Consider the following 26,364-nt stretch of genomic DNA (forward strand, 5'->3'; position numbering starts at 1 on the left):
AGATACTACTAGCACTGTTTTTTCACCCAAAGCAGTAGTTTTTATGATTTTCCTTTTTAAATGAGATTTGGCTCAGGTGATTATTTAATTAGTGCCTCATCTAGTAGAATGAAGTGTGCCTGTGTTGAAATTCAACAGACACTGCAATGGAATGGCTGACATGTGGAGATGCTCATTTAAGAAAAATCTAAAGTGGTTTCTTAATTCTTTCACTTACAAAATCCATTTCCCTGAAAAGTTGAGACATTTCCTAAAATAACAAGAATCTGTGATTTTTGGTAAATTTATTTAACTGTCAAATTACAAAGAATAGATTTCCAGTGCTTCTCTAAGCAAGGTAACTGTATTTTGTAAATACACATTTTGATTTAGATGCCTGCAACAGACTGAAAAAAAGGGCAAAAGCATTTTTACCATGTGTTACACATTCGCCCCTTTTAAATTACTCTTTAAAGCTACTTTTTTAAAGCTAATTTTTTAGTGTGGTATTGAATCCCACCTCAGGTAATTGGATTATTTTCTCTTGTTTGTTCTTTGTAATCAGCCACTTAGTTTACATTTATAGATCCTTTTGTTTCCTTAATTCTGATTCTGGCAACTGACAAAAAAATGGATCCTATGTACTCTATACCCAATCATGTTTATTTTGGACATTTCAATACAGCATAACTGAATATTCTATAAACGTATCATTGTTACCTCTTCCCTCTCTTAACTTTTCTGAGTGTTTTGCAGGCACCAAATTCAAAATTTGTTAACGTGTACAAAATAATTACAATAAGTTGGTCAGCCAAAACATTTCGTTTTTAATAAATTTGGGGTTTGTAATTAAAAAAAATAGTAACGCAGTAATAGCAGTAATGCTTAAAATGCTGTGTTGGGCAAGATACTTTAAAAATACACTTTACCACAAATGGCAAATTGCAAGTTACTGTACAAAAATGTAGTTCAGCTAGAGTAAACCTTTTTACCAGGTAAAAAACAGCAACAATGACTACACTAAAGACTTTATACATTCTTTACTTTTTATCTATTCTATTTATAATACTAATAAAGGTAAGTGTTAATAAACCAATATAAGTATTAAGTATTATAATAATCAACAAATAATAATACATGCAACATACAGTGGAAATCACAGGAAATCCCATTGTAGGATTTTTAAAGAATTTTTTTGTAAATTATGGTGGAAAATAAGTATTTGGTCAATAACAAACAAGCAAGATTTCTGGCTCTCACAGACCTGTAACTTTTTCTTTAAGAAGCTTTTCTGTCCTCCACTCGTTACCTGTATTAATGGCACCTGTTTGACCTCGTTATCTGTATAAAAGACACCTGTCCACAGCCTCAAACAGTCAACCATGGCCAAGACCAAAGAGCTGTCGAAGGACACCAGGAAGAAAATTGTAGACCTGCACCAGGCTGGGAAGAGTGAATCTACAATAGGCAAGCAGGTTGGTGTGAATAAATCAACTGTGGGAGCAATTGTAAGAAAATGGAAGACATACAAGACCATTGATAATCTCCCTCGATCCCGTGGGGTCAAAATGACCATAAGAACGGTGAGCAAAAATCCCAGAACTACACGGAGGGACCTGATGAATGACCTGCAGAGAGCTGGGACCAAAGTAACAAAGGGACCATCAGTAACACACTACGCCGAGAGGGACTCAAATCCTGCAGTGCCAGGCGTGTCCCCCTGCTTCAGCCAGTACATGTCCAGGCCCGTCTGAAGTTTGCCAGAGAGCATATGGATGATCCAGAAGAGGATTGGGAGAATATCATGTGGTCAGATGAAACCAAAATGGAACTTTTTGGTAAAAACTCAACTCGTCGTGTTTGGAGGAAGAGGAATGCTGAATTGCACACCATACCTACTGTGAAGCATGGGGGTGGAAACATCATGCTTTCTGCAAAGGGGACAGGACGACTGATCCGTGTTAAGGGAAGAATGAACGGGGCCATGTATCGTGAGATTTTAAGCCAAAATCTCCTTCCATCAGTAAGAGCATTGAAGATGGAATGTGGCTGGGTCTTCCAGCATGACAATGATCCCAAACACACCGCTCGGGCAATGAAGGAGTGGCTCCGTAAAAAGCATTTCAAGGTCCTGGAGTGGCCTAGCCAGTCTCCAGACCACAACCCCATAGAAAATTTGTGGAGTCCGTGTTGCCCAGCGACAGCCCCAAAACATCACTGCTCTAGAGGAGATCTGCATGGAGGAATGGGCCAAAATACCAGCTACAGTGTGTGCAAACCTGGTAAAGACTTACAGGAAACGTTTGACCTCTGTCATTGCCAACAAAGGTTATGTTACAAAGTATTGAGTTGAACTTTTGTTATTGACCAAATACTTATTTTCCACCATCATTTACAAAAAAAATCTTAAAAAATCCTACAATGTGATTTCCTGGATTTTTTTTTCTCATTTTGTCTCTCATAGTTGAAGTGTACCTATGATGAAAATTACAGACCTCTCTCATCTTTCTAAGTAGGAGAACTTGCACAATCAGTGGCTGACTAAATACTTTTTGGCCACACTGTAATTTTTTTTTATGAAGTTCAGGTGGCATTCAGGTTTAAATCTTGGCAGCACTATTAGCTGGCTGGACATCTACACAGACATGATGGCCTATCCTTTTGGGGAAGGGGGGGCTGCACGTTGTCCATGGTATTAAAGCCTTGATGAAAATGAAATGAATTTCTTTTCCGTCAACTTCATTTTATTAATTTAAGTGAGCAAAAATCTGTGTGCAATAGATAAAGACATTCAATAAGTAAAAGTATTTATTATTTAAATATATTAAGATATTTAATGATATACTTAATGTAAAAAGACACACCAGGTAACAGTGTGTTGGTAATAAGCTAATAACTAATGTCATTAGCTAAATTTTAACATTTTAATAAATTTGAAGATTTGTTAAACTGACAATTTATAACCCTAATGCTTATTATTATTATTTGTTGTTGTTCGTGTGCAAGCCACATTGGTTTCAGTGCAAGAAAATACAACAATGCAGTTTTGAATACAGAAAAAAAATTGTTTACCTAATGAAGCTATTAAAAAATAAAGCTACAACCTTGTTACTGAGAAATATAGTTACACTAACATTCACAACGTTCATAGTTAGTGTACTGCAACCTTGTACTGTACTAAAAAGTACAAGTGCAAAGTACAGAATAATCAGTCTGTAGAAAGAGTTAAGACAAGTTTTAGTTGAATCAAACAATGTACAAAAAAAAGAAATTTCATACCAATGACTTCTACTGCAACATTGTTTAGCACCAGACCAGTTGCAGAAATGCTCCTCAGCCAGTTCTCAATGTCAGTGTCTGTCAAAAACTTCCCTCCAGTGTGTTTATACATTAGCAGGGCTTTAAAACTGTGTCTGAAACAGCAAAATGTACATTTATGAATTTCTTACTTTGTGCATTTAGTTTTGCCATATTCATAATAGGGTGAATTGCTTCAAAATTTCTGTCCTTAAAAAACAACTTCTAATGATTGGATCAAATCCACCTACACAAAGTAGTCTGAGCATGTGCTTAAAAACAAATAATAAAAAATTTATATTATGTACAAATTAATTGGCATGGTCAATTTCAAAAATGTGCTTGCTTGCTTTTCAGTAGCACTAAATACTAAGGAATTTTGAAATTTACAAATTATATATGTAAATGTCCACAAACAACTTTTCAATCAAGGCATGTTGAATACACCACAGTAGTTAGAGAGGTAGTTTACCTTGTATTTGGGGTACTGGATAAGTCTGTGTTAGGTTGAACACTGAAAAAAGGACAAATACTTGTTAATACTAACCACAACATCAATATCTGGTAATGCGTGGTTAGCAAACCTTTTTACCTGACATTTAATAGGTAAACAGTGTAGTTCCAGTCCTGAAATGTTTGGTTAAACTAGAAGAGATAGATCAACAGACAGATTGATAAATTGATTGATGCAGTAAATGTATGTGTATATAGAGTTGAATACTGTGTTATGTAGTTTACTCATTTTAGGCAGAAATGTTTAAATAATAGTAGTAACAGGATATGCTGTTATACCCAACGTGCCATGGCTTCATCTGTAATGTCTTGATCATCTGTTACAGTTAGAGAGATCCTGTAGAATACTTTCTCTGCCAATCAAAAACAGTAAAATAAATTTGTTTACAAAGTTGTCTGTAATAAAAAAAACAAAAAACACTTTTATACTTCTGTGGAGCATAGCAGTAGTGTATATACGCCATAATATTAGTTAATAATAATAATTTAAATATGTTAAAAAACTTTTTGCACCAAGACTTCAGTAGTAATAGAATTACTTAAAAAAAACTTAAACAGACTTACTAACTTAAAAAGATATTTAGATTCTAAATTCTTAATTGTTAACATGATAGAAAATATTTTAAATATTGGATTAAATATTGGAATGAATACTGAACCTCTCTGTTATAGGACCCATCATATAAGGAGAATTCCTTTTAATGTTTGAACAAAAAAAACAAAATTTATGTCACACTCACAAATTAGCACCTATATTTTTCTATTTATTTTATTTTTTGGCTGAAACACAATTATACTTCCACATACAAAACCCATTAATGAAAAAGTTTGGACAGTTGAGAAGTTGTGTAAAATGCAATGAGCAGGTGAATTGGTAACAGGTGAGACAATCATGAATGGGTGTAAAAAAGAGGACTAAAACAAGGATCAGTCTTTGCAAGCAATGATTGGCTCAACACTTTGTGCCAAATTCATGAGAGAATTGTTAATCAGTTCAAAAAGAACATTGCTCAATACAAGATAGCAATTACTTTTACCATCTACTGTTTATAATATTGTAAATAGTTTCAGGGAATCTGGAGAGATCTCAGTCCCTGTAGGGCAAAGCCAGAAATCACTGTTAAATGTGCTTGGCCTTTGAGCTTCCAGATGGCATTGCATGAGAAAAAAATTATGCTACTGTGATAAATATAGCCACATGGGCATGTGAGTACTGAAGAAAGTCATTGTCACTTAACACGGTGTACTGCTGCATCAAGGAATTCAATCTGAAAATATATTACACAAATGTTGTACATTAATTATATGCAGAAACGTCTCCGATTTCTCTGGGCCGAGTTCACCTCAGATAGACCGAAAGACAGTGGAAACGTGTGCTGTGGTCAGATGAGGGCCATTTAGACTGTTATCAGTAAAAGGTGCTAAAGCCAACATCTGCCATGGTATGGGGGCATTAGTGACCCTGGCATGAGTGACTTGCATATGTATAAAGGTACCACTGACATGAAAATGCATATTGAGATTTTAAAGAAAAACATGCTGCCATTAAGGTGGCATCTTTTCCTGAGAAGTCCAGATTTTTTCAGCAAGACAATGCCAGGCCTCATTCTGTACATACTACAAAAGTGTGGCTTCGTAGGCACAGAATGTGTGTACTTGACTGGCCTGTCTGCAGTCCAGATCTGTGTTCTATTGAAAATGTGTGGTGCATTATGAAGAGGAAAATTAAATGAAGGTGACCACAGACTTTTAAGCAGCTGAATCAAGCAAGAATGGACAAAAAAACTACTTAAAAAACTGTAACAATTAGTGTCCTCAGTTCCCAAACCATTAAAAAGGGTTAGTAGGAATGCAATGAAACATAAAAGACATAAAATTTTAAATGTGTTAATATTAACATAATGCAATAAAGCTGATCAGTGAAAACTGTAAAAAAGTTTCTTTTTACTTTTGTCAGTTTACGAGTATTAACAAATCACAGATTCTTCTTTTAATTGCATTTTACAAAATGTCCCAACCTTTCTGGAAATGGGGTCTGTACTTAATAATCACACTGACCATTTATAAAATGTTACTTATTAAAACTTATTAAAACTAATACATCAGTTATAGTTAATAATATCTGTAGCTAGTCATCAAACTTATCTTATTAACCAGCTTTTTAAATCTAGCTTTTCTTTATAACGTTTTAGATTTTAAGGCCGTATGCAGATGAGATGTTACCTCCACCATGCTTTACAATTGGAATGAGTTTTGATGTTGGTGTGCAGTGGCTGTTTTTTCTCAAAACAATAGATTCAGTCCATCACTTATAGCTTAAAAGGGGTAGGATGATACAGGACAGTAACCCAAACACACTTGTAAATCAACAACAGAATAGTTATGAAATTGTGATTTGGAATGACCAATACAGATTCCTAATGTTAACCCAGTTAAGATGCTGTGGTGTGACTTGACCTTTGAAAGATCGTGTGAGGAGTAAAATAAAAAATAAGCTGATAAATAGGCTCCTAAAGACAATGTACAATATGGGTCCTTAATTTTTGTTTCTTTAATAATAAATGATCTATTCATATGTGAACCAACTACTGTTATGCCCCACAGAAAGCACAAGGTGGCTCTCATGTATTTCATAATGTTAGTGCTGGACTACGGCAAATCTCTAATGCTTCCTTCTTAGGAGACTCTAACATGGAGATGTAATAATTTCTTTTAGACAGCAGTACGTTTAGTAATTTTACTCATCTGAAACAATATTTTTTCAGTCATTAAAAAGAAATTTTAAATATATTAACAATTTTTAGCTGTAAACATTAGAACAGTCTCCTAAGAAAGAGAAAATAAAAATCACACAATGAGACTCTACACCCCACTTTTTGCAATATGAAGAGCACTAGAAAGCAGTGATTTGTGTTAAAACTGATGTTAATAATTTCCTTGTGCCACTAAATTAATGACCATCTAAATCTGAAAATGACAAACCGATAATTCCCTCCCCCTAAAACAACTATTCTGTAATAGCTAGCATACCAAGCAAAGATGTAACTATAAAGAAGATCTAATTTCTTTCTAACATCTATGTTGTTATTGGAAAACATACTGTTCCCGGCTGAAAATCCACACAGACATGAATTATGAAAGTGAGCTTTACATGGACATGAAGCAAATTCAGCTGGGTCTGTAGTAGTCCCATAGGTGGTGCCAGTGGGCAAAGACTGCAAGTTTGCAATGGCTTCCCTAGAAGGAATTGTTGGAGGAAGCGTGCCATTTACTGGGACAAAGGACTGGTCGTCAGTGGCCGGGTGAGATGGATGCGTTTCTCTGTCACTGTCGGCAGGCCGGACAAAAAGCATATTGTTGATATTGCCTGGGGGCTTTGCTGATTCATTCTTGACCAAAAATGGCTGCTCTGTTGTTGAGAACTGGGCATATTTAGTATCCTGAAGGTGCTCACTGTGGTTTCTTGAAATGCTGGTATCCACTGGGTAACTGGGTAAAATAGGGGTATGCGCACTTGCTTCTAACCCTAAAGGACTTGACTGTTTGCTGGGAAAGATGGTGTCATAATTGAATCCACCTGCTGGTTTAGAGAGAACTGACATTGCTTCATCTATAGTCTCATGTTCACCTAGAGTTGGGACTGGTGAAAGCAGAGCAATGGAGCTGGAGATCGGTGAGCTTTCTTTGCTTGGAAACTTAGACTGAAATATAGTGAGTGGATGTTCTACAGTGGTTGTGAATAAGCTGATCATGCCATACTTTATTGAGACATCCGTTCTATTATGAAAGTATGTACTATTTGGATTAATTGGGTGGTAATTAGTGCCTATGCTGGTGGGTGTGTCTGGGACATTATGAACTTGAATGTGTGCTGTGATATTGTTAATGTAATTGCTGGCATCATCCTTTGCCTGAATGTATAAGCTGGTTGGTTTGCTATGTAAAGTGTGTGTTCTTGTAGGAGTAATGAATCCATTAAAATCCTGAGACTTGGTGACAAATATGGATTCATTTTGAATTGTGCTTAAAAATTGAGTTGATGAACTAGGAAAAGAAAATGTATCCTTGTCTTCTGTAAAGCTCTCTTGCTCAGAGTTTGTTTTCCTATGTGTGGCTGTTGAGATGTCCTGCCATGCTGCCTGAGACAACAATAAACTGGGGTCATAAATGTTGTGAGAGGGTGAACTAAACATGGTCAGTTTATGTAACCTCTCAGTTCTCATTTGAAAACTTGAATGAATAGAAGTATCAAATATATGTGATGTGGCCCAGTAATCTGCCTCAGAAGGACTGCTGTCCTTTCGTCTGTTTAAGCCTATGGATAGAGTCTCCAGCATTCTGTCTACAATTGATGGCTCTATTCCATGAGGTGAATCTAATTGAGTCTGACTGACCACAGATGATGCAATATATGTACATCCATTGTCCAAATATGAAGCAGCAAGTCCTGTAGTATTTAAATAGTTTAAGTTGTTATTAGTTAAATCTTTAATTGGGATAAATGGATTCTTTGTTAAAGGTAAAGCCAGGTCACTGTTGTCTTTTGAATTGTATGCAAATAGACTTTCAGCAGATTTAGAGGTAAAAGTCAAGAAAACATCAGCAACCAGTGAGTGGGATAATGGAGTGGGCCTGATGATCTTCATTAAATAACCTTTTTGCACTTCTGTAGCAGACATCAAGCTGGTGTAGTAACTATGCTCCTCCAAAACAGTCGGGGTACTGCGAGGTGAATCATCAAACAGCCTTGATTTAGTGGTTGAAAAGTAAGGGAGAGCAGGGGTAGGATTTTCTGTTATCAAAAAAAAGCTACCTACTGTAGGCCATTTTGTAAATAAAGCTGTTTGATAAGAGAGATATTGATCGGAGACGGCGATGCTGGAGTCATGAGTGGTTTGTAACATCACATTTCTGCCATAAGCTTCTGCCGAAGTAACAGTCTGTCCTTGTGTAACCTCTGTGGGTTTTAGTAGATGAGAAGTCACCGTTTTGTAGGTAGAGGATGGCAATGGTACTGAAGGGGATGGACTGTATGTTGTTTGTTCACCCAGTGTGCTTTGTCCAGGTCGTTTCACTTGCACATCTATTACGTCTAGATCTGAAATAAGCATGCTGCTCCTTTGCGTCTCAATATGAACCACTTCTGTCCATGGCAAACTAGAATTTGATTTGTGCGAATAATCCTGCCTGGTAACAGGTTTGCTCATATAATTGGGGGGTGTTGTATTGGAGCTGTTAGTATGCACACTGTCTATTTCTAGCATGGACATGTTCAGGGGGATATCAGTTGCCAGGCCTTCATCTGATGAGTATGTAGAATCAAAGTTAAATAGTCTGAAATCATCCTCATCTAAATCAATATCATAAAATAATTCTTCTGAGCTAGAATCAGACGGATAATCATGTGTCTCAGATCTGCTCTTGTTGCTTTCACTGAGACCCCACTGTGCAGTCAATGGCTTCTTCTTCCGATTACTAAGTGATGCCACCTCTGTTCGGTTATGTGATAACAACACCTGGGAATAAGCTGGCCTCCTTGTTGTCAAGTTTGTTGTCTTTGCATAAAATAGTTCTTCAAGAAGTTTGGGCATAGGGGATGCAGTTGTCATGCTTTTCTCAGGCAAGGAAGGTGGTTTAGTCAAATGTACAGCAGAGTGGCTGGGGGTCTGAGTAACTATCGTCTCTGGTTTCTTTCTTACAGGCCAAATGAGAGGAGTGGAGATAAAGCCAAGAGAAGTTTTGGAACTCCGACCAACAGGAGCATCTGGAGGTCGAGAAGGTGGATGAGCAGTAGTTGCTGAATGCAAAGTTAGTCGCAGAAGTGACCTAAAAAAAGCAGCCATCTCTTTTTCTGAGCCAGTCAGTAGACAGGAAATTGGGAATGGAGAAAGCAGGATGTCATTAATACTGATTCTGAATAACGTTACATAACAACATTATGCTTAAAAAGTATGGTACAAAAACAATATAACTTGTTGTATTAATTAAAAATAAGTACTGAAACAAAATCAGTTACAGTTATAATAAAACCAGTGAAGAAAATGTAAAAAAAAAAAAAAAAACCTGAAAACTAAAACAAATGTTAACAAGAGTCATATAAAATTGAAAATGTATCTCTGTAAGCAAACAACCTAAATGTAAAAAAAAAACAATGATTCTCGGAGATCATTTAAGAGCACACATGACCAATTAATGTTAAGATAGCACAAAAGTAAATGATAAGGAATTAATAAACTACAACCAGAACCATATAAACACAAATCTATGCATTGTTATATGTATAAAGCCAAGTACAGCTATTGAAATTAAGGTTTAGAAAAAAAAATTATTTTCATATACAGTAGTGTTCAAAAAAATAGCAGTGATTTTAAAAAAGTGAATAAAGCACAAAATCATTATAATAACTTTTATTTCCATAAATGCAAATGCACTGAAAATACTACACTTTCAATTCTAAATCAAAACATTAACAAAATTTTGCCAGTTTGTGTTCATCCTTTACAGAAAGTTAAGAAAAATGAATATTAGGCTGTTCAAAAAAATAGCAGTGCCAGCATTTTTCTTTAAAAACTCAAAAAAATTATCTATAACATGAAAAAATGTTTGAGGTTTTACTTTACTTTAAATTACTAAACTAATATTTAGTGGCAAAACAATTGTTTCTGAGATCTGTGTTGCATGGAGTCGATCAACTTCTGGCACCTCTGAACAGGTATTCCAGTCCAGGATGATTAGACTACATTCCACAGTTCTTCTGCAATTTTGGGTTTTGCCTCAAAAAAACGCGCTTCAGATATCAGCCCACAAGTTCTCTATGGGATTGAAGTCAGGGGATTGGGCTGGTCACTCTATTACCTCAGTCTTGTTTGTCTGTAACCAAGATGTTTTGGGTCATTGTCATGTTGAAACACCCATTTTAAGGACATTTCTTCTTCGACATTGGGCAACATGATCTCCTCAAGTATTCTGATATATTTAAACTGATCCATGATCCCTCGTATGTGATAAATAGGCGTAACACCATGGTATGAGAAACATCCCATATCATCATTTTGTACCACCATGCTTTACTGTCTTCACAGTGAACTTTGGCTTGAATTCAGTGCTCGATGGTCATCTGACATACTGTCTACAGCCACTAGACCCAAAAAGAACAATTTTGCTTTCACCAGTCCACAAAATGTTGAGCCGTTTCTCTTTGGACCAGTCAATGTGTTCTTGGCAAATGTTAACCCATTCAGGACTTGTCTTTTTCTTAACAACGGGACTTTGCAAGGAGTTCTTGCTGGTAAATTGGCTTCACATAATCATCTTCTGTACTCACTGGTAACTTCAGATGTTCCTAATTCTTTCTGGAGGTGATCATTGGCTATCAACTTTTTAATCAAAGTATGCTGTTCATCAGAACAATGTCTGGAACAACCAATTTTACCCAGTATTTCAGAAGGAAACGCGCTATGACCAAGCTGTGCAACATTTGCCACCCTCCTAAATTAAATAAGGGCCAAATTTGACACACGTTCTTCTGCAGAATGAATGATTTCACCAATTGAACTCCTCACTGCTATTATTTTGAACAAGCCCCTTTCAATCAATGCTTGAATTACTCAGAATGAGTGGCATGCATGTCCTAATTGTTGGGTTTGTTTTGTTTTCATTACTCTACTACACTTTCAAATAAATTATTTGCTATGTAGAAATAGCATTTCTACTAAAAACAGTGATTTATCAGGTTAATGGTGTTGGACTGCTATTTTTTTGAACACCACTGTAAGTACACGTGGGTGGGTAGTAGTGACATCTGCTCTGTTCTGCTCTCCTCTTGGCCTATCTACTCCTTTCCAGCCCTTTTTCTTCTGGTCCTATATTCTAATCTCCTCTTCAGTATTTCCTCCTTTTCTCACACACCTCCATGTTACTTGCTTTCACTGCCCTGTCAGCATCCTCATACTCATCTCTTTTGTCTGACCACATCAGAGTGAGCATCAAGGAAATGAACGATGTTTTCCAATGTTCAGGAAATGGAGTATTGACCATATCTGATGACTGGCAATTATTACATCAGGAAACACTGACTCATCTCTTGTACCACTGTAGTCTTCTATTATCTGACTAGTACTCATTTTCCTACTGTTTAATTGTTCTATTTCTGAGGCTGACCAAAAAACTGGTGAACGTCACTGCAACCCTTCTTCTTACTCATTATGATTTAACGTGAATGAAAGCCGACTGTAGAAAAAATAAAACCACTTGCACTTGAATGAAACACATACAGACTTTATTGAAGACTAGAGTGAATAACAACTCTATTATTATTTATTTATTTATCTATTTATTACCAGTTATAACTTTTAGATCATTTAATTCTGTGTTTGTATGCTTTGTGTAAATCGTGTATTTATTTAAAGTATCCTCCAGACCACCCAAGAAGGATGGGCCCTGCTGAGTCTGGTTCCTTTCAAGGTTTCTTCCTGTAATTTTCAGGCAGTTTTTCCTTGCCACAGTCGCCCTCGGCTTGCTCAACAGGGGTTTTTGTATCTGTTGGTCCTGGATTTTGTAAAGTTGCTTTGAGACAAAGTCTATTGTAAAAAGCGCTATATACAGTGGGGAAAATAAGTATTTGATCCCCTGCTGATTTTGTAAGCGATCAAAGGACGTCAGGGACGTCAGCTCCCTTGAGATCATTGACAAGCTCCTCCCATGTAATTCTGGGCTGACCTCACCTTTCTCAGAATCATTCTTACCCCACGAGCTGAGATCTTGCATGGAGCTCCAAAGCGAGGGCGATTGACTGTGATCTTGTATTTCTTCCATTTTCGAATTATCGCACCAACAGTGGTCTCTTTCTCACCAAGCTTCTTGCTGATGGTCTTGTAGCCCATTCCAGCCTTGTGCAGGTCTACAATCTTGTCCCTGATGTCCTTTGATAGCTCTTTGGTCTTGCCCATGGTGGTCGAGAGATTTGAACAGAAGAAACTGATTCTGTGACAGGAGTCTTTTATACAGGGACAGGACTAATTTGTGTGCCTTTTGTGCACATAACCGGTCTGTGGGGGTCAGAATTCTTGCTGGTTGGTAGGGGATCAAATACTTATTTCCCTTAATTAAATACAAATTAATTTATAACTTTTATTTAAAGTTTTTTTTCTGGATTTTTTGTTGATATTCTGTCTCTCGCTGTTAAAATAAACCTTCCATAAAAATTATAGACTGTTCAAGTCTTTGTAAGGGGGATCAAATACTTATTTTCCTCACTGTAAATAAAGTTGACTTGACTTGACATACTGATATTTATCATAAGCATGTACAGCTACACAGAATATTATACAAACATGCAATAGATGAAAGCCATCTACTATAATACACATGCATCACAATGATTGACACTTTAACGAGACTTTATGTAGGTTTTCTAACAGATAATGTTAAGACATTGACTTTAGTTGAAAACACCTGTGACTATTGTTGGTCGCTGCGTGAACGTGTGGCTAATTAATTTTTCATGTAACTTAGCTATGATAGCTAACATTAGGGATGGTTGATGTATTAACACTCACAGATCGACAATTACTGACATGTCATAGCAAAATGTTTCCATAGTGACATTACACAAAGCTAGTAATACAATATAATAATATATTTACAGTGGAGCCTTGCCAATCTTGCACAATTCGTTTCAGGAGACTCTTTGAATTGCAAATTGTACGAATTCTGAATCATTATTTTCCTATAAGGAACAATGTAAATTGGATTCATTCATACCTGACCCCCAGATGAGTGCATATTTAAACCTAATAATAATAACACTTAATACATAACAGCATACATAAAAACTAAAACACCAATCAATGTACATAAAATTTAACTGCAATTTACCTGTACAGAGCAGAGCTGATTGCATAAGTGGAAGGTGAAGAGAAGGCAGGATGGAGGGATGTGACACACTGTCTCCACACAGCTGTTTTACGTTAATCCTGACTAACATTTTTTTACTTCTTGAATTATAGGTAACCTATACATGCCAAGAATTGTTACACCTTTTGCCACATTAATCCCTTTTATTGTCTTTTTATTTTTAAATATGGATGATGTAGTGGATTTTTTCATACCTTACTAAGTGGTCCACTTTTAAACCTTGCAATAAATAGTTTTTCACTTAATTGTCACTTCCACTGATTTTCTTTTAGGGTTGGTTGAATCACTAATCTTTTTTGGACCTACAGTTACACTGGTTTTAATAAACAACAATAAAATAACTTATAAAAAAAATATCTCATGGAGCTTATACAAATAATGCCTGGCAAGCGAGAGCCAACACGATTTGCATGACTGATCGCATGACTGGGACTTGGTTGGGATAGTGTGGTCCATATTTGGACAATCTACAAATGCTTTAAATTTAAATTTTATTCATGTTGGAGAGACAGAGCTGGTGGGATTCTACTATTACTACTATTCTATTTAAATTATTTTAATATTGTGTGTGTGTGTGGGGGGGGGGCTTCTTACATTAGATTGCTTATAATTATAAATGGCAAAAGGTGTATAGGCTCTTTTCAAATTTCAATGTTTTAATTTTTTTATCATGCAAATTATTAAAATACTTTCACATAATAAACACATAGATCAAATGAATATTTCAATCTTTTACAAGGATTCGTTTATTAAAATTTAATTTAATATTTTGGCTGATTTTATTGTAAAAATAAACACATTTTAAATTTGATGCTTGTGACACACTAAAAAGATCTGGGCAGGCAAATATTCTAAAAAAATGTTAATGAACTGGTAACAGGCGAAAGTATCATGATAGGGTGTAAAATGAGGATCCGCTAAAGGCTCAGTCTTTGCAGGCGAAGATACACTATATTGCCAAAAGTATTCGCTCATCTGCCTTCACACGCACATGAACTTGAGTGACATCCCATTCTTAATCCATAGGGTTTAATATGATGTTGGCTCACCCTTTGCAGCTATAACAGCTTCAACTCTTCTGGTAAGGCTTTCCACAAGGTTTAGGGTGTGTTAGAGTGTGTTTATGGGAATTTTTGACCATTCTACCAGAAGCGCATTTGTGAGGTCGGACACTGACGTTGGACGAGAAGGCCTGGCTCGCAGTCTCCGCTCTAATTCATCCCAAAGGTGTTCTATCATGTTGAGGTCAGGACTCTGTGCAGGCCAGTCAAGTTCTTCCACACCAAACTCGCTCATTCATGTCTTTATGGACCTTGCTTTGTGCACTGGTGCGCAGTCATGTTGGAACAGGAAGGAGCCATCCCCAAACTGTTCCCACAAAGTTGGGAGCATGAAATTGTCCAAAATCTCCTGGTATGCTAAAGCATTAAGAGTTCCTTTCACTGGAACTAAGGGGCCGAGCCCAACTCCTGAAAAACAACCCCACACTACAGTATAATCCCCCCCCCCACCAAACTTTACACTTGGCACAATGCAGTCAGACAAGTACCGTTCTCCTGGCAACCGCCAAACCCAGACTCGTCCATCGGATTGCCAGATGAAGAAGCGTGATTCGTCACTCCAGAGAACACGTCTCCACTGCTCTAGAGTCCAGTGGCAGCGTGCTTTACACCACTGCATCTGACGCTTTGCATTGCGCTTGGTGATGTAAGGCCTGGATGCAGCTGCTCGGCCATGGAAACCCATTCCATGAAGCTCTACACTCTGTTCTTGAGCTAATCTGAAGGCCACATGAAGTTTGGAGGTCTGTAGCAATTGACTCTGCAGAAAGTTGGCGACCTCTGCGCACTATGCGCATCAGCATCCGCTGACCCCGCTTTGTCATTTTACGTGGCTACCACTTGGTGGCTGAGTTGCTGTTGTTCCCAATCGCTTCCACTTTGTTATAATACCACTGACAGTTGACTGTGGAATATCTAGTAGTGAGGAAATTTCACGACTGGACTTGTTGCACAGGTGGCATCCTATCACGGTACCACGCTGAAATTCACTGAGTTCCTGAGAGCGACCCATTCTTCCACAAATGTTTGCAGTCTGCATGCCGAGGTCCTCGGTTTTATACACCTGTGGCCATGGAAGTGATTGGAACACCTGAATTCAATGATTTGGATGGGTGAGTGAATACTTTTGGCAATATAGTGTAGGTCTTGGCTACCACTTTGGACTGAACTTTGTCAGAGAATGTCAATCAATTAAAAAAAAAAAAATTTCCTAATGCAATATGGCAAATTAGTTAGGACTTTAGGATCCACCCATCCACCATAAATAATATGTTGCAAAAGTTCATGAATTCTTGGAATAAAAAAGACCGAAACCATTACTGAATGTGCATGACCTTTGAGCCCTCAGACAGCATTGCATGATAAACCATTATTGTATGTCAAATCACCTAATCCAAAGCGATAAATGTAGCCACATGGGTTTGGGAGTACCGCTGTTACTTATCACAGTAAACCCAGAAATGCAACTTAAAACTTGATAATGCAAAAAGAGCCATACATCACTTTTATGCAGAAACACAGCCAAGTTCTTTAAGCCTGAGCTCATCTCAGATGGACCGAAACAAAGTAGAAATGTGTGCTGTGGTCGGAGAAGTTCATGTTTAAGGCAAAGTTCTCCACACCAAATGATGTGAGGGTTCAATCAAGATTTGTCTACTATTGAAAATGTATATTAGATTATGAAGTGGAGAATCAGACTACAGTGGCCCAGCTGAAGTCTTGTATCATTAATTAAAATCCTCAATTTTCAAATGATTAAAAAGTATAATTAAAAGGTGATGTAACAAAGGAGTAAACATCCCAACTTTTTGAGTGTCGCAAACATCAAAATATAAATTAGTTTTTATTTACAAAATACAATTAAAATGCTCAGTAAAAACTTTGGTATTTTTTTCCTAGTATTTTCTTTGTGCTGATTTTAAAAAGAGATAAATCTCTCCTGCTTTACACAAATAAATTATTCAGCGTAACTACAAATATAAACTAAAAATGACATTTTTCTCTCAATAGCTAATATTAACATTATGAGTTATTTAAAACCCATTTTTAATGTTACAAATTAATATATAAGCTATATAGAAGCTATAAAAACTCACTAAATACTTTGTAAAAACAAAGGTTTTGTACTTGCTCAAACATAAGGTCGAACTATTCCCTGTCAATTCTATATTGTGTCAAAAAATGCTGTGTATATTGTGTCAATACTGTAGCTTACAGCAACCACAAAATGTGACATTTGAGAAATTAAATGCAAATTTAAGAAGGCCCTGTTTTAGATTGGTGATTTTACCCCAATTAGTCAATTGTCCCTACTGTAATGGCATCCTATATACAGTAGATATATAAAATGGTACAATTGGACATCCTTAAAAATCCAAAAAAGTACATGAAAATATATTTACATAAAGAGTTACATGCAGTGCTGTTAAACAGTATTTCCCCAAGCCAATTTCTATTATTTTTGAATATCTGTCACATTAAAATGTTTCACACCATCAAACTATTTCTATATTAGACAAACTAACCAACCAAATTTTCCAAATGAATCAAACCTACTGTGACCCTGACCAGGCTAAAGCTGTAGTAAAAAAAGGAATAAATAAATGAATATTAGTTAAGTGTAGAAGGTGGTGGAAATAGTTATGCTTACCAGTGGTTTCGGGTAAAGATTTGCTAGAAGGTAAAGATATGCTAGAAGCATCTGTGTATGAAAGGGTAATAGAATGATCTGTTATAGACAATGTAAAGTAAGAACATGCACTTACATCAAGATACAGCGAAGACCAAAAGTTTCAGACTATTTGACATTTTTCTTGAATTAATTAAATCTCAAATGAAAGAACATGAACAAGTACAAAGAACATGAAGACCCTAAAATAACAAGCGTCAGTGCTGACTGTAATGGACTTTCCTCCACAATCACCTGACACTATCAACCATTTATTGGTTCACTTAAGGACAGAGAAAGCCAAGCATTCAGTAACATCACATCACAGGATGCTCTTTGGAATATTGTAAATCCAGACTATGATAACATGGACTATCAGATTTTTCTTGTTTATGCCAGCTGGAGTGCATTCTGTCTTTACGGCAAAAGACGGCTCTAAAAATGACTAAGCATTAATTGGTAATGAAACATGCACACACATACAGTGCTGTAAAAAAAAGTATTCGGCAAATCATCAAATCATGAAAGTTGAAAAATGAAAAAATGTGTTGTTCAGTCCTAAATGGCCCTATGTAAAAAAAAAAGTCATTTCTACCTTAGCAACTATGATGTCAAATTCAAATGCAGATAAAGATACAGTCATTAAAATCCCCCAGTCATTGCTAAAGTCATTGCTAAAGTCATTGCAAAATGGGGCTGATTCATATACAGTGTATCACAAAAGTGAGTACACCCCTCACATTTCTGCAAATATTTTATTATATCTTTTCATGGGACAACACTATAGAAATAAAACTTGGATATAACTTAGAGTAGTCAGTGTACAACTTGTATAGCAGTGTAGATTTACTGTCTTCTGAAAATAACTCAACACACAGCCATTAATGTCTAAATGGCTGGCAACATAAGCGAGTACACCCCACAGTGAACATGTCCAAATTGTGCCCAAATTTTGTGTGACCACCATTATTATCCAGCACTGCCTTAACCCTCCTGGGCATGGAATTCACCAGAGCTGCACAGGTTGCTACTGGAATCCTCTTCCACTCCTCCATGATGACATCACGGAGCTGGTGGATGTTAGACACCTTGAACTCCTCCACCTTCCACTTGAGGATGCGCCACAGGTGCTCAATTGGGTTTAGTCCATCACCTTTACCTTCAGCTTCCTCAGCAAGGCAGTTGTCATCTTGGAGGTTGTGTTTGGGGTCGAAGGGTTTTCGAAGGGAGGGGATCATGCTCTGTTTCAGAATGTCACAGTACATGTTGGAATTCATGTTTCCCTCAATGAACTGCAGCTCCCCAGTGCCAGCAACACTCATGCAGCCCAAGACCATGATGCTACCACCACCATGCTTGACTGTAGGCAAGATACAGTTGTCTTGGTACTTCTCACCAGGGCGCCGCCACACATGCTGGACACCAACTGAGCCAAACAATTTTATCTTGGTCTCGTCAGACCACAGGGCATTCCAGTAATCCATGTTCTTGCTGACTGCTTGTCTTCAGCAAACTGTTTGCGGGCTTTCTTGTGCGTCAGCTTCCTTCTGGGATGACGACCATGCAGACCGAGTTGATGCAGTGTGCGGCGTATGGTCTGAGCACTGACAGGCTGACCTCCCACGTCTTCAACCTCTGCAGCAATGCTGGCAGCACTCATGTGTCTATTTTTTAAAGCCAACCTCTGGATATGACGCCGAACACGTGGACTCAGTTTCAGGGTGTTAGCAATCTTCTTATAGCCCAGGCCATCTTTGTGGAGAGCAACAATTCTATTTCTCACATCCTCAGAGAGTTCTTTGCCATGAGGTGCCATGTTGAATATCCAGTGGCCAGTATGAGAGAATTGTACCCAAAACACCAAATTTAACAGCCCTGCTCCCCATTTACACCTGGGACCTTGACACATGACACCAGGGAGGGACAACGACACATTTGGGCACAATTTGGACATGTTCACTGTGGGGTGTACTCACTTATGTTGCCAGCTATTTAGACGTTAATGGCTGTGTGTTGAGTTATTTTCAGAAGACAGTAAATCTACACTGCTATACAAGCTGTACACTGACTACTCTAAGTTATATCCAAGTTTCATGTCTATAGTGTTGTCCCATGAAAAGATATAATGAAATATTTGCAGAAATGTGAGGGGTGTACTCACTTTTGTGATACACTGTACTTTGGGGGATACTACTTGCTTAACTGCAGGTTTTATCTTGTCCTATTCTTACCTCAGATTGCATTTCGTCGCTCTCCTCCAACTTAGGGTATCCTCTTAACTATGTAATTTGTTTTCTCTTTCTCCTTCTCCTCTGGTGCTCATCTATTTAAGCTGCATCAGTGTCCTTAGACTGTCTTTTGATGGTTCCCTTTTCCCTAGTCACCAAGCTCTATTCTCTCCCTGTCCTTTGCTCTGCCTCATCTCTTTTACCTGATAACAGCTCTGTTAAAATCAAACTGCTCTTGGGGAGGACTAACAAAATAAGCTCTAAAGTAAGCATGAGATTGGTGAGGTTTGTATTACTCAGTAAATGTACTTTTAATTCTGTTTTGTGTGCGGAATTGGTGTTCACATGACACACTTGCAACTGGTTTGATCCTAGCTTAATCTTAATTAGTTTCTAAATTTTAATTAATAAAACAATATGCAAAACAGTCAAATGTGAAAACTGTGAAATGACAAATTAAGCATATGAGTCCCTGAAAATCATTACTTCATCTGCACTAACATTACATGAGAAGTGTGTCAATAGGTTCTTAAGTTTCTCTGCACCATAGAAAGAGGACCATTTGACTTTTCTTGTTCCAAAACAGTAAACCATGACAGAATATTCATTGCACAAGCAGGGAAATCAAATCAAATACAGTTTCACAGCACTGCATATATACACTCTTGGGCAAAAAAAAATTCTTACTTTGGTAGATTTAGGTATATTTTTGATGAATTTCTCTTTGTATACAAGAAAAATGAGTAATTTACCCTGTTTCCAGCATCACCATCCCCACCCCCTTCCCAAGGAGTGCATTTTTTTTTTACTTATTGCTAAGTTTGCAATGAAACCATAAAAAAAGAAATTCTGGGTTTAGATAGTCCAGATCTGTCTCCTCATGAAAATGTATGTTATATCATGAAGAGGAGAATCAGACCTTAGCCATGGACTGCTGATTAGCTAAAATATTGTATTAAGCAAAAATGGGTACATTTTATCTGGCATAAATTATTTAATGCATTTTCCCCAGTTTTTCTCCCAATCTAGTCAAAGCCAATTACCCAATTGGATGTTACTTCCTTTACTGCTACAGGCCTCCACGTCACTAACACACGCCCCCTCTGACATGAGCAGTAGCCGACTGCTTTTTTTTCATGCAGAAAGAGTCACGCACCAATCAACATTATTCCTTGTCTCTGTGCAGGAGCCACTGATCAGTCAGCAGAGGCCGTAACTGCAGCAGTTATGAGAAATCCTCTCCAGCACTCCCACCCAAAGACATGCCAATCATTGTCCGTATAAGCACCCAGTCTGGCGGTTGAGGAGCAGAAATTCTAACTCGTTAAGTCCATGATGTCAGCTCTGGTGTGCTAGCATGTTTTACCGCTGTGCTACAAATGTCATTATTTCAACTTTTGTTTTGACATCAAATTCTACATTTCTTTACTGTACAGTTGTCAGTTAATAAAGGTTTAAGAGAATTATTAAATCATAGATTCTAGTTTTTATTGCATTTTACAAAATGTCCTAACTTTTTGGAAAAATGGCATTTGTAAAAAAAAAAATAGAATCAAAAAGTAAATGTTTAGTTTGATATGTTTTAATAAATAGTATTATAAAAAAAATGATTTGTATAAATTGTAACACTGTAATGCAGCGCATAGTTTGATTTTCATACAAAAAAAAGTGCTATATTGGGTGTAGACATCTGATCTAACCAAGTCATTTTACAAAACCAATCAGTGTACACTCCTGGTGCTTAACTCCAAACCAGGGGTGTAACTGCTTGGGTAAAAACTGTGCACCAACTCATAGAGGTTTGGATAAAGAGTATGTAACTGAAGAGAGACAGTAAACTCCTTTTAAATCTGAACCAAATTAAGAACTTATGGCAGCTTCAAGACAACAAAAGCAAACATTGCAAAAAACCTGTGTATTTATATAAGTTTTTCCACTTTTAAATACTCATGCAATGGTTTCATGTCAGCATTAACCAATAAAAACAAAACTTAACTTTGTTTAAATGTGGATTAGTAGTTTAAAATGCTTACCGTTGGTTGCTACATTAGTAGGAATGGTGTTAGTGGTGACAAGGGATGAGGCAGTAGTAATTAAAGATGCTGGTAGCAGAATTGGAGAAATGTTACAGTGTCATTAATTGGATGTCAATGCCATAGCAAAAATGCATCAGCTATTAATAAAGCAACCGTACACTCTTGTGTAGCACAAGTAAAGCAAAGATGCACTAAAATATGAGAGTGATACCTGAACCAGACAGTACAAATATAGGTTTACCCATTTACAGTGGATAGAATAGGTCTGTACATCCCTGTGACAAAGCCAGGTTTTTGTGATGTAAAAATGACACCAAAGTGAATAATTTACACCATTAATGTGACATAATCTAATAAAAACTAAAATCTTTGATAAAGTACTTTTTGATTTTATGTGAGTAGGAGTCTTATCAGTGTTATCACATGTTTGCCCACTCTTTCTTGCAAAATCTGTGAGATTGCAAGATTATTCCCTGTGCACAGCCCTCTTCAGGTCACCCCACAAATTTTCAGCAGGATTCAGGTCTGAGCTCTGGCTGGGCCATTCCAAAACCTGGTAAAGCCATTATTTTGTTAATGTGGAGGTATGCTATGGGTGGTTGTCATGCTGAAAGGTGAAATTCCTCTTCATCTTCAGTTTTTTTTAGCAGAGACCTGATATTTATACACCTTGACTAAAGCCCCAATTCCAACTGAGAAAAAAAAAACAGGCCAAAGCATAATGCTGCCACCACCATGCTTTACTGTTGGTATGTTATTCTTTTGGTGATGCACAATGTTGTTTTTGTGGCAAACATTCTTTTTAAAATTATGACCAAAACATTCATCCTTGGTCTCATTAGACCATGACACAATTTCCCACATGCTTTTGGCAGACTTGATGTAGGTTTTTGCTAAATGTAGCTGGCCCTGGATGTTCTTCTTGCCACTCTACACCACAGCCCAGACAGTAGTAGACAGACTGTAGTACACAACCAGTACTTGCCAGAAATTCCTGCAGCTCTCTTAATATTGCTGTAGGCCACTTTGCAGCCTATTGAAGCACATTTTTTCATCAATTTTAGAGGGAAATACAGTTCTTGGTAATTCCTCTGTTGTGCCATAATTTACTCACTTGTTGATGACCGCATTCACTGTGTTACATGATATGTAATGTCTTGGAAATTTTTTTGTTTCCTTTTATTGACTGATACCTTTCAACAAGAACATCCCTTTGATGCTTTGTAAGACGCAACTAATTAAATTTCAGGAAAGCCCTACTGAAAAATCTGAAGTTTATATGAGTTTAATCAGTTTAATTGATGACAGGTGTCACTGACTAGTATTAGTATTAGTACTAGAACAGTTTGAATGTAATTGGTTATTTCTGATCATAGCCACATCCGAAATTATAAAATGGTGTACACACTTCTGCAATCACAATATTTTAGTTTTTGTTTATTTCCCCCCTTTAGGTTAGGTTAGTTTTAGGTTTAGGTTAGTTGTTCAACTGATATAGGTAGGTAGGTAGGTAGGTAGGTAGGTAGGTAGGTAGGTAGGTAGGTAGGTAGGAAATTAATCCAAAATGATTTTTTACATCACAAAAACCTGACTTTTTATATTCACTATATATGTGATAAGTAAATAATTCTATTTTATAGTTTTTCTATATTTCTATATTATATTTATTATGTCTGTTTTAAAAAAGGTTTTAACCAAAACAATGATTTAATATTCAGTGCAACACTAAAAAAAATCAAATGAAATACAGTCACATTTATATTTCTTATGAGATTATATCTGTGGATGTTTCTAGTAAAACTTCTCATTTCAGATTGAGACTGTTCTTTATCTGTACTTTATTAGCCTGATACAACATGCCGACTTTCCCCATCATTTACACGGTCATACAGTCACACTCTGGATTTAATCTGTGCTATGGGTCTGCTTGACACCTCCGTTTCTGGTTCACTTTCTTTCCTCTGTATTCAATCCTAATTCTTTTTTCATAATGTCAAAGCTGTTGATTCAGCTCTTCTTCAGTCTTTAGTCCTGCCACATCAAACGTAACTACCTGTCAGCTTAAGACTACTTCCACCTCACTTCATAAGAAATGTCCCTCAGTTATCTCTGACCCTATCTGTCATTTCATTAACTCATCTCTCACTTCAGGTAATGTTTCTACCACTCTTAAAACTTCTGCTGTCACTCCCATTCTCAAGAAGTCAGCTCTGGATACAACCACCCTCAAACACACTTTTTAGCCAAACTGTTAGAGCATTGTAGCTTCTCAAGTGCAGTCTTCATAAAGAGATCTCTATAAATCTGTTCAGTCCAGTTTCTGTACAATGCATAGCACTGAAACAGCCATTTTATTTTTAACCATTTACATAGTATATTCCTAATTATGACATCCCCCGCCTTTCAGCTACTGCCATTACTAACACTGCACTTTCCTAGTTCATATTCTACATCTATAATAGATTTCACTTTGTTGCTTTTGGTAGGCGTCATTCTGCTATTAGTGCTGTTACACAAGGTGTTCCACAAGGATCAGTCCTTGACTCTCTACTCTTTATTATCTATATGTTACCTGTCAGTTAGATTATCTGCCTTCATGGACTTGATTTTCACTGCTATGCTCATGATATTCAGATCTAACACTAACCTTCCACCCTGCATTTTTATTTAAGACCTCAGTCAATGGATGAAAAGTAACTTTCTGAAACTATACACTGTCAAAATAGAATTGTTTTTATAAAGGCTAAAGCCCAATTTTAATCACTGGCCTTGGTCTGTAACTGTAAGTTTACTGGACACTTAACCTGGATTATGTGACAGTAAAAACTTCAACTGTAGTCCATAATTTAGGTGTACTTTTTGATCCTGGTCTTTCTTTCAAACCTCTTATTAGGGCTCTGGTCAAAAAAAAATTTTTGCATCTCTGTAACATTGCTCGTCTTCGCCCTAAGCTCTCCATAAAAGATACTGAAACTGGTTTCTTCTTTAGTGTCATCCTGCTTGGACTAATGCAACCCACTTCTTATTGGTGTTCCAAACAAAACCATTCGCCCTTGACAGTATTAAAACGCTAGTCAGTTACACTAGTAACCTGTCCCACTTTGTATCCAGTTAATCTCTACATAGTCTAAGACCAGCCTATTTAACCAAACTCATGAACCATTTTTGCCCTGCCTAAATATTTATGTCCTCTGCTGAGTCTGGTTCCTCTCAAGGTTTCTTCCTGTATTTTTAAAAGAGTTTTTCCTTGCCACTGTCACCCTCGGCTTGCTCAACAGGGGTTTTTGGTCTGTTGGTCCTGGATTCTGTAAAGTTGCTTTGAGACAATGTCCACTGTAAAAAGTGCTATACAAATAAATTTGACTTGACTTGGCTATTACACAGGGCATCTGTCCTAAAAGTAAGTTTGTTCACTGTTAGAGGCAGATCTTTTACCATCATGCCCCCAATCTATGGAAGACATTACTTTAATCTCTTTGTGTCACTATGGGCCTTCAAAGCTCAACCTAACATGTACCTCTTTTCACAAAACACAATATACAATTCTTCTACTTACTGAAGCCCACCCCCTTTTTTGACTCAACCCTGGGGTTAAGAAAGGCACTACATAAATGACAAACTACAGAAAAAAATAAATAGAACCTGAACACAAAAATTTGTAGAAAAATGCCATATTTAAGGTTTGACCTGTGAAACATGGAGTTTGACCAGTGATGTCCAAACCTTTGCATACTTTACTTGTAATTTGATATTAAATACTCCATCTTAGAGAAACTGCTGGAAAATCTTTAAATATTTAGAAAATAATCTAATACAGTAGACCCTTGAGTTACGAACGGTTTACCATACGAACATTTCAGGATACGAACGATCTTTTTCAACTTAAAGTACAAACAAATTTCGGATTACGAACAGAAATTCGCGAAACACGTGACGTCACGAACAACTTCACTCCAACCGCCTCTCTCTCTCTATATATACAGTGCCATCAGAAAGTATTCACACCCCTTCACTTTTTCCATATTTGTTACGTTATAGACATATTTGAAAACAGATTTGAGTTTTCTTTTAAAAAATCTACATGAAATAGCCCATAATGACAAAGTGAAAACATGTTTTCAGACATTTTTGTAAATGTATAAAAAATGTAAACATTTAAACTAGGGCTGTCGAAGTTAACGCAATAATAACGCATTAACGCAATCTCAATTTAACGCGATAAAAAAAAATAGTGCCGTTAACGCAAATTCTATTTGGCCCTGCGAGTCATCCGTAGTTCATGTTGAGACTTGACCATGCACCAACGTTTTAACGTCGGACTTGCCACCGTTTGTTTCATTTGCGGTTTGTTAACATAATGTAACCGAGCATTGTAGTGATGCACTTGCTTAATAAAGAAATAAATACACGGTATATTCACAAGTTGTCGGGAGCAGAACACTTTATTACTTCTTCTGTTACGGTACTGAATAGCAAACAGCTAGAGTCATACCGTTAGCCAAGCATGCTATTCCATGCACTATGGAAGCCCCAAAGGGTCAAAACACACTCACAATGTTTGCTGATGGAGAAATTTTAACCTACAATCTGACATTTATACGAAGTCAAGGGTCTCTGCTGGATAGTATTACTGCCTAGTATGTGAGTGAATAAAACAGCCTTACAGT

At 36.9% G+C, this 26,364-nt stretch overlaps 1 protein-coding gene across 1 annotated transcript in view; it reads right to left on the bottom strand.

Moving 5' to 3' along the window:
* Window positions 1-26,364, bottom strand: part of adgrg6 (adhesion G protein-coupled receptor G6) — a 74,579-nt gene that overhangs the window by 13,655 nt on the left and 34,560 nt on the right. The window contains exons 7-14 of the mRNA XM_063002474.1: window positions 21,695-21,763; window positions 12,266-12,336; window positions 11,709-11,835; window positions 6,890-9,586; window positions 4,069-4,142; window positions 3,869-3,921; window positions 3,749-3,790; window positions 3,259-3,392 (exon numbers count right to left, since the gene is read on the bottom strand). Coding sequence (XP_062858544.1) covers window positions 3,259-3,392; window positions 3,749-3,790; window positions 3,869-3,921; window positions 4,069-4,142; window positions 6,890-9,586; window positions 11,709-11,835; window positions 12,266-12,336; window positions 21,695-21,763 — 3,267 coding nt within the window. The remainder of the gene's footprint in view (window positions 1-3,258; window positions 3,393-3,748; window positions 3,791-3,868; window positions 3,922-4,068; window positions 4,143-6,889; window positions 9,587-11,708; window positions 11,836-12,265; window positions 12,337-21,694; window positions 21,764-26,364) is intronic.

The sequence above is a fragment of the Trichomycterus rosablanca genome, chromosome 9 (assembly GCF_030014385.1).
Source record: "Trichomycterus rosablanca isolate fTriRos1 chromosome 9, fTriRos1.hap1, whole genome shotgun sequence".
Taxonomy (NCBI): domain Eukaryota; kingdom Metazoa; phylum Chordata; class Actinopteri; order Siluriformes; family Trichomycteridae; genus Trichomycterus; species Trichomycterus rosablanca.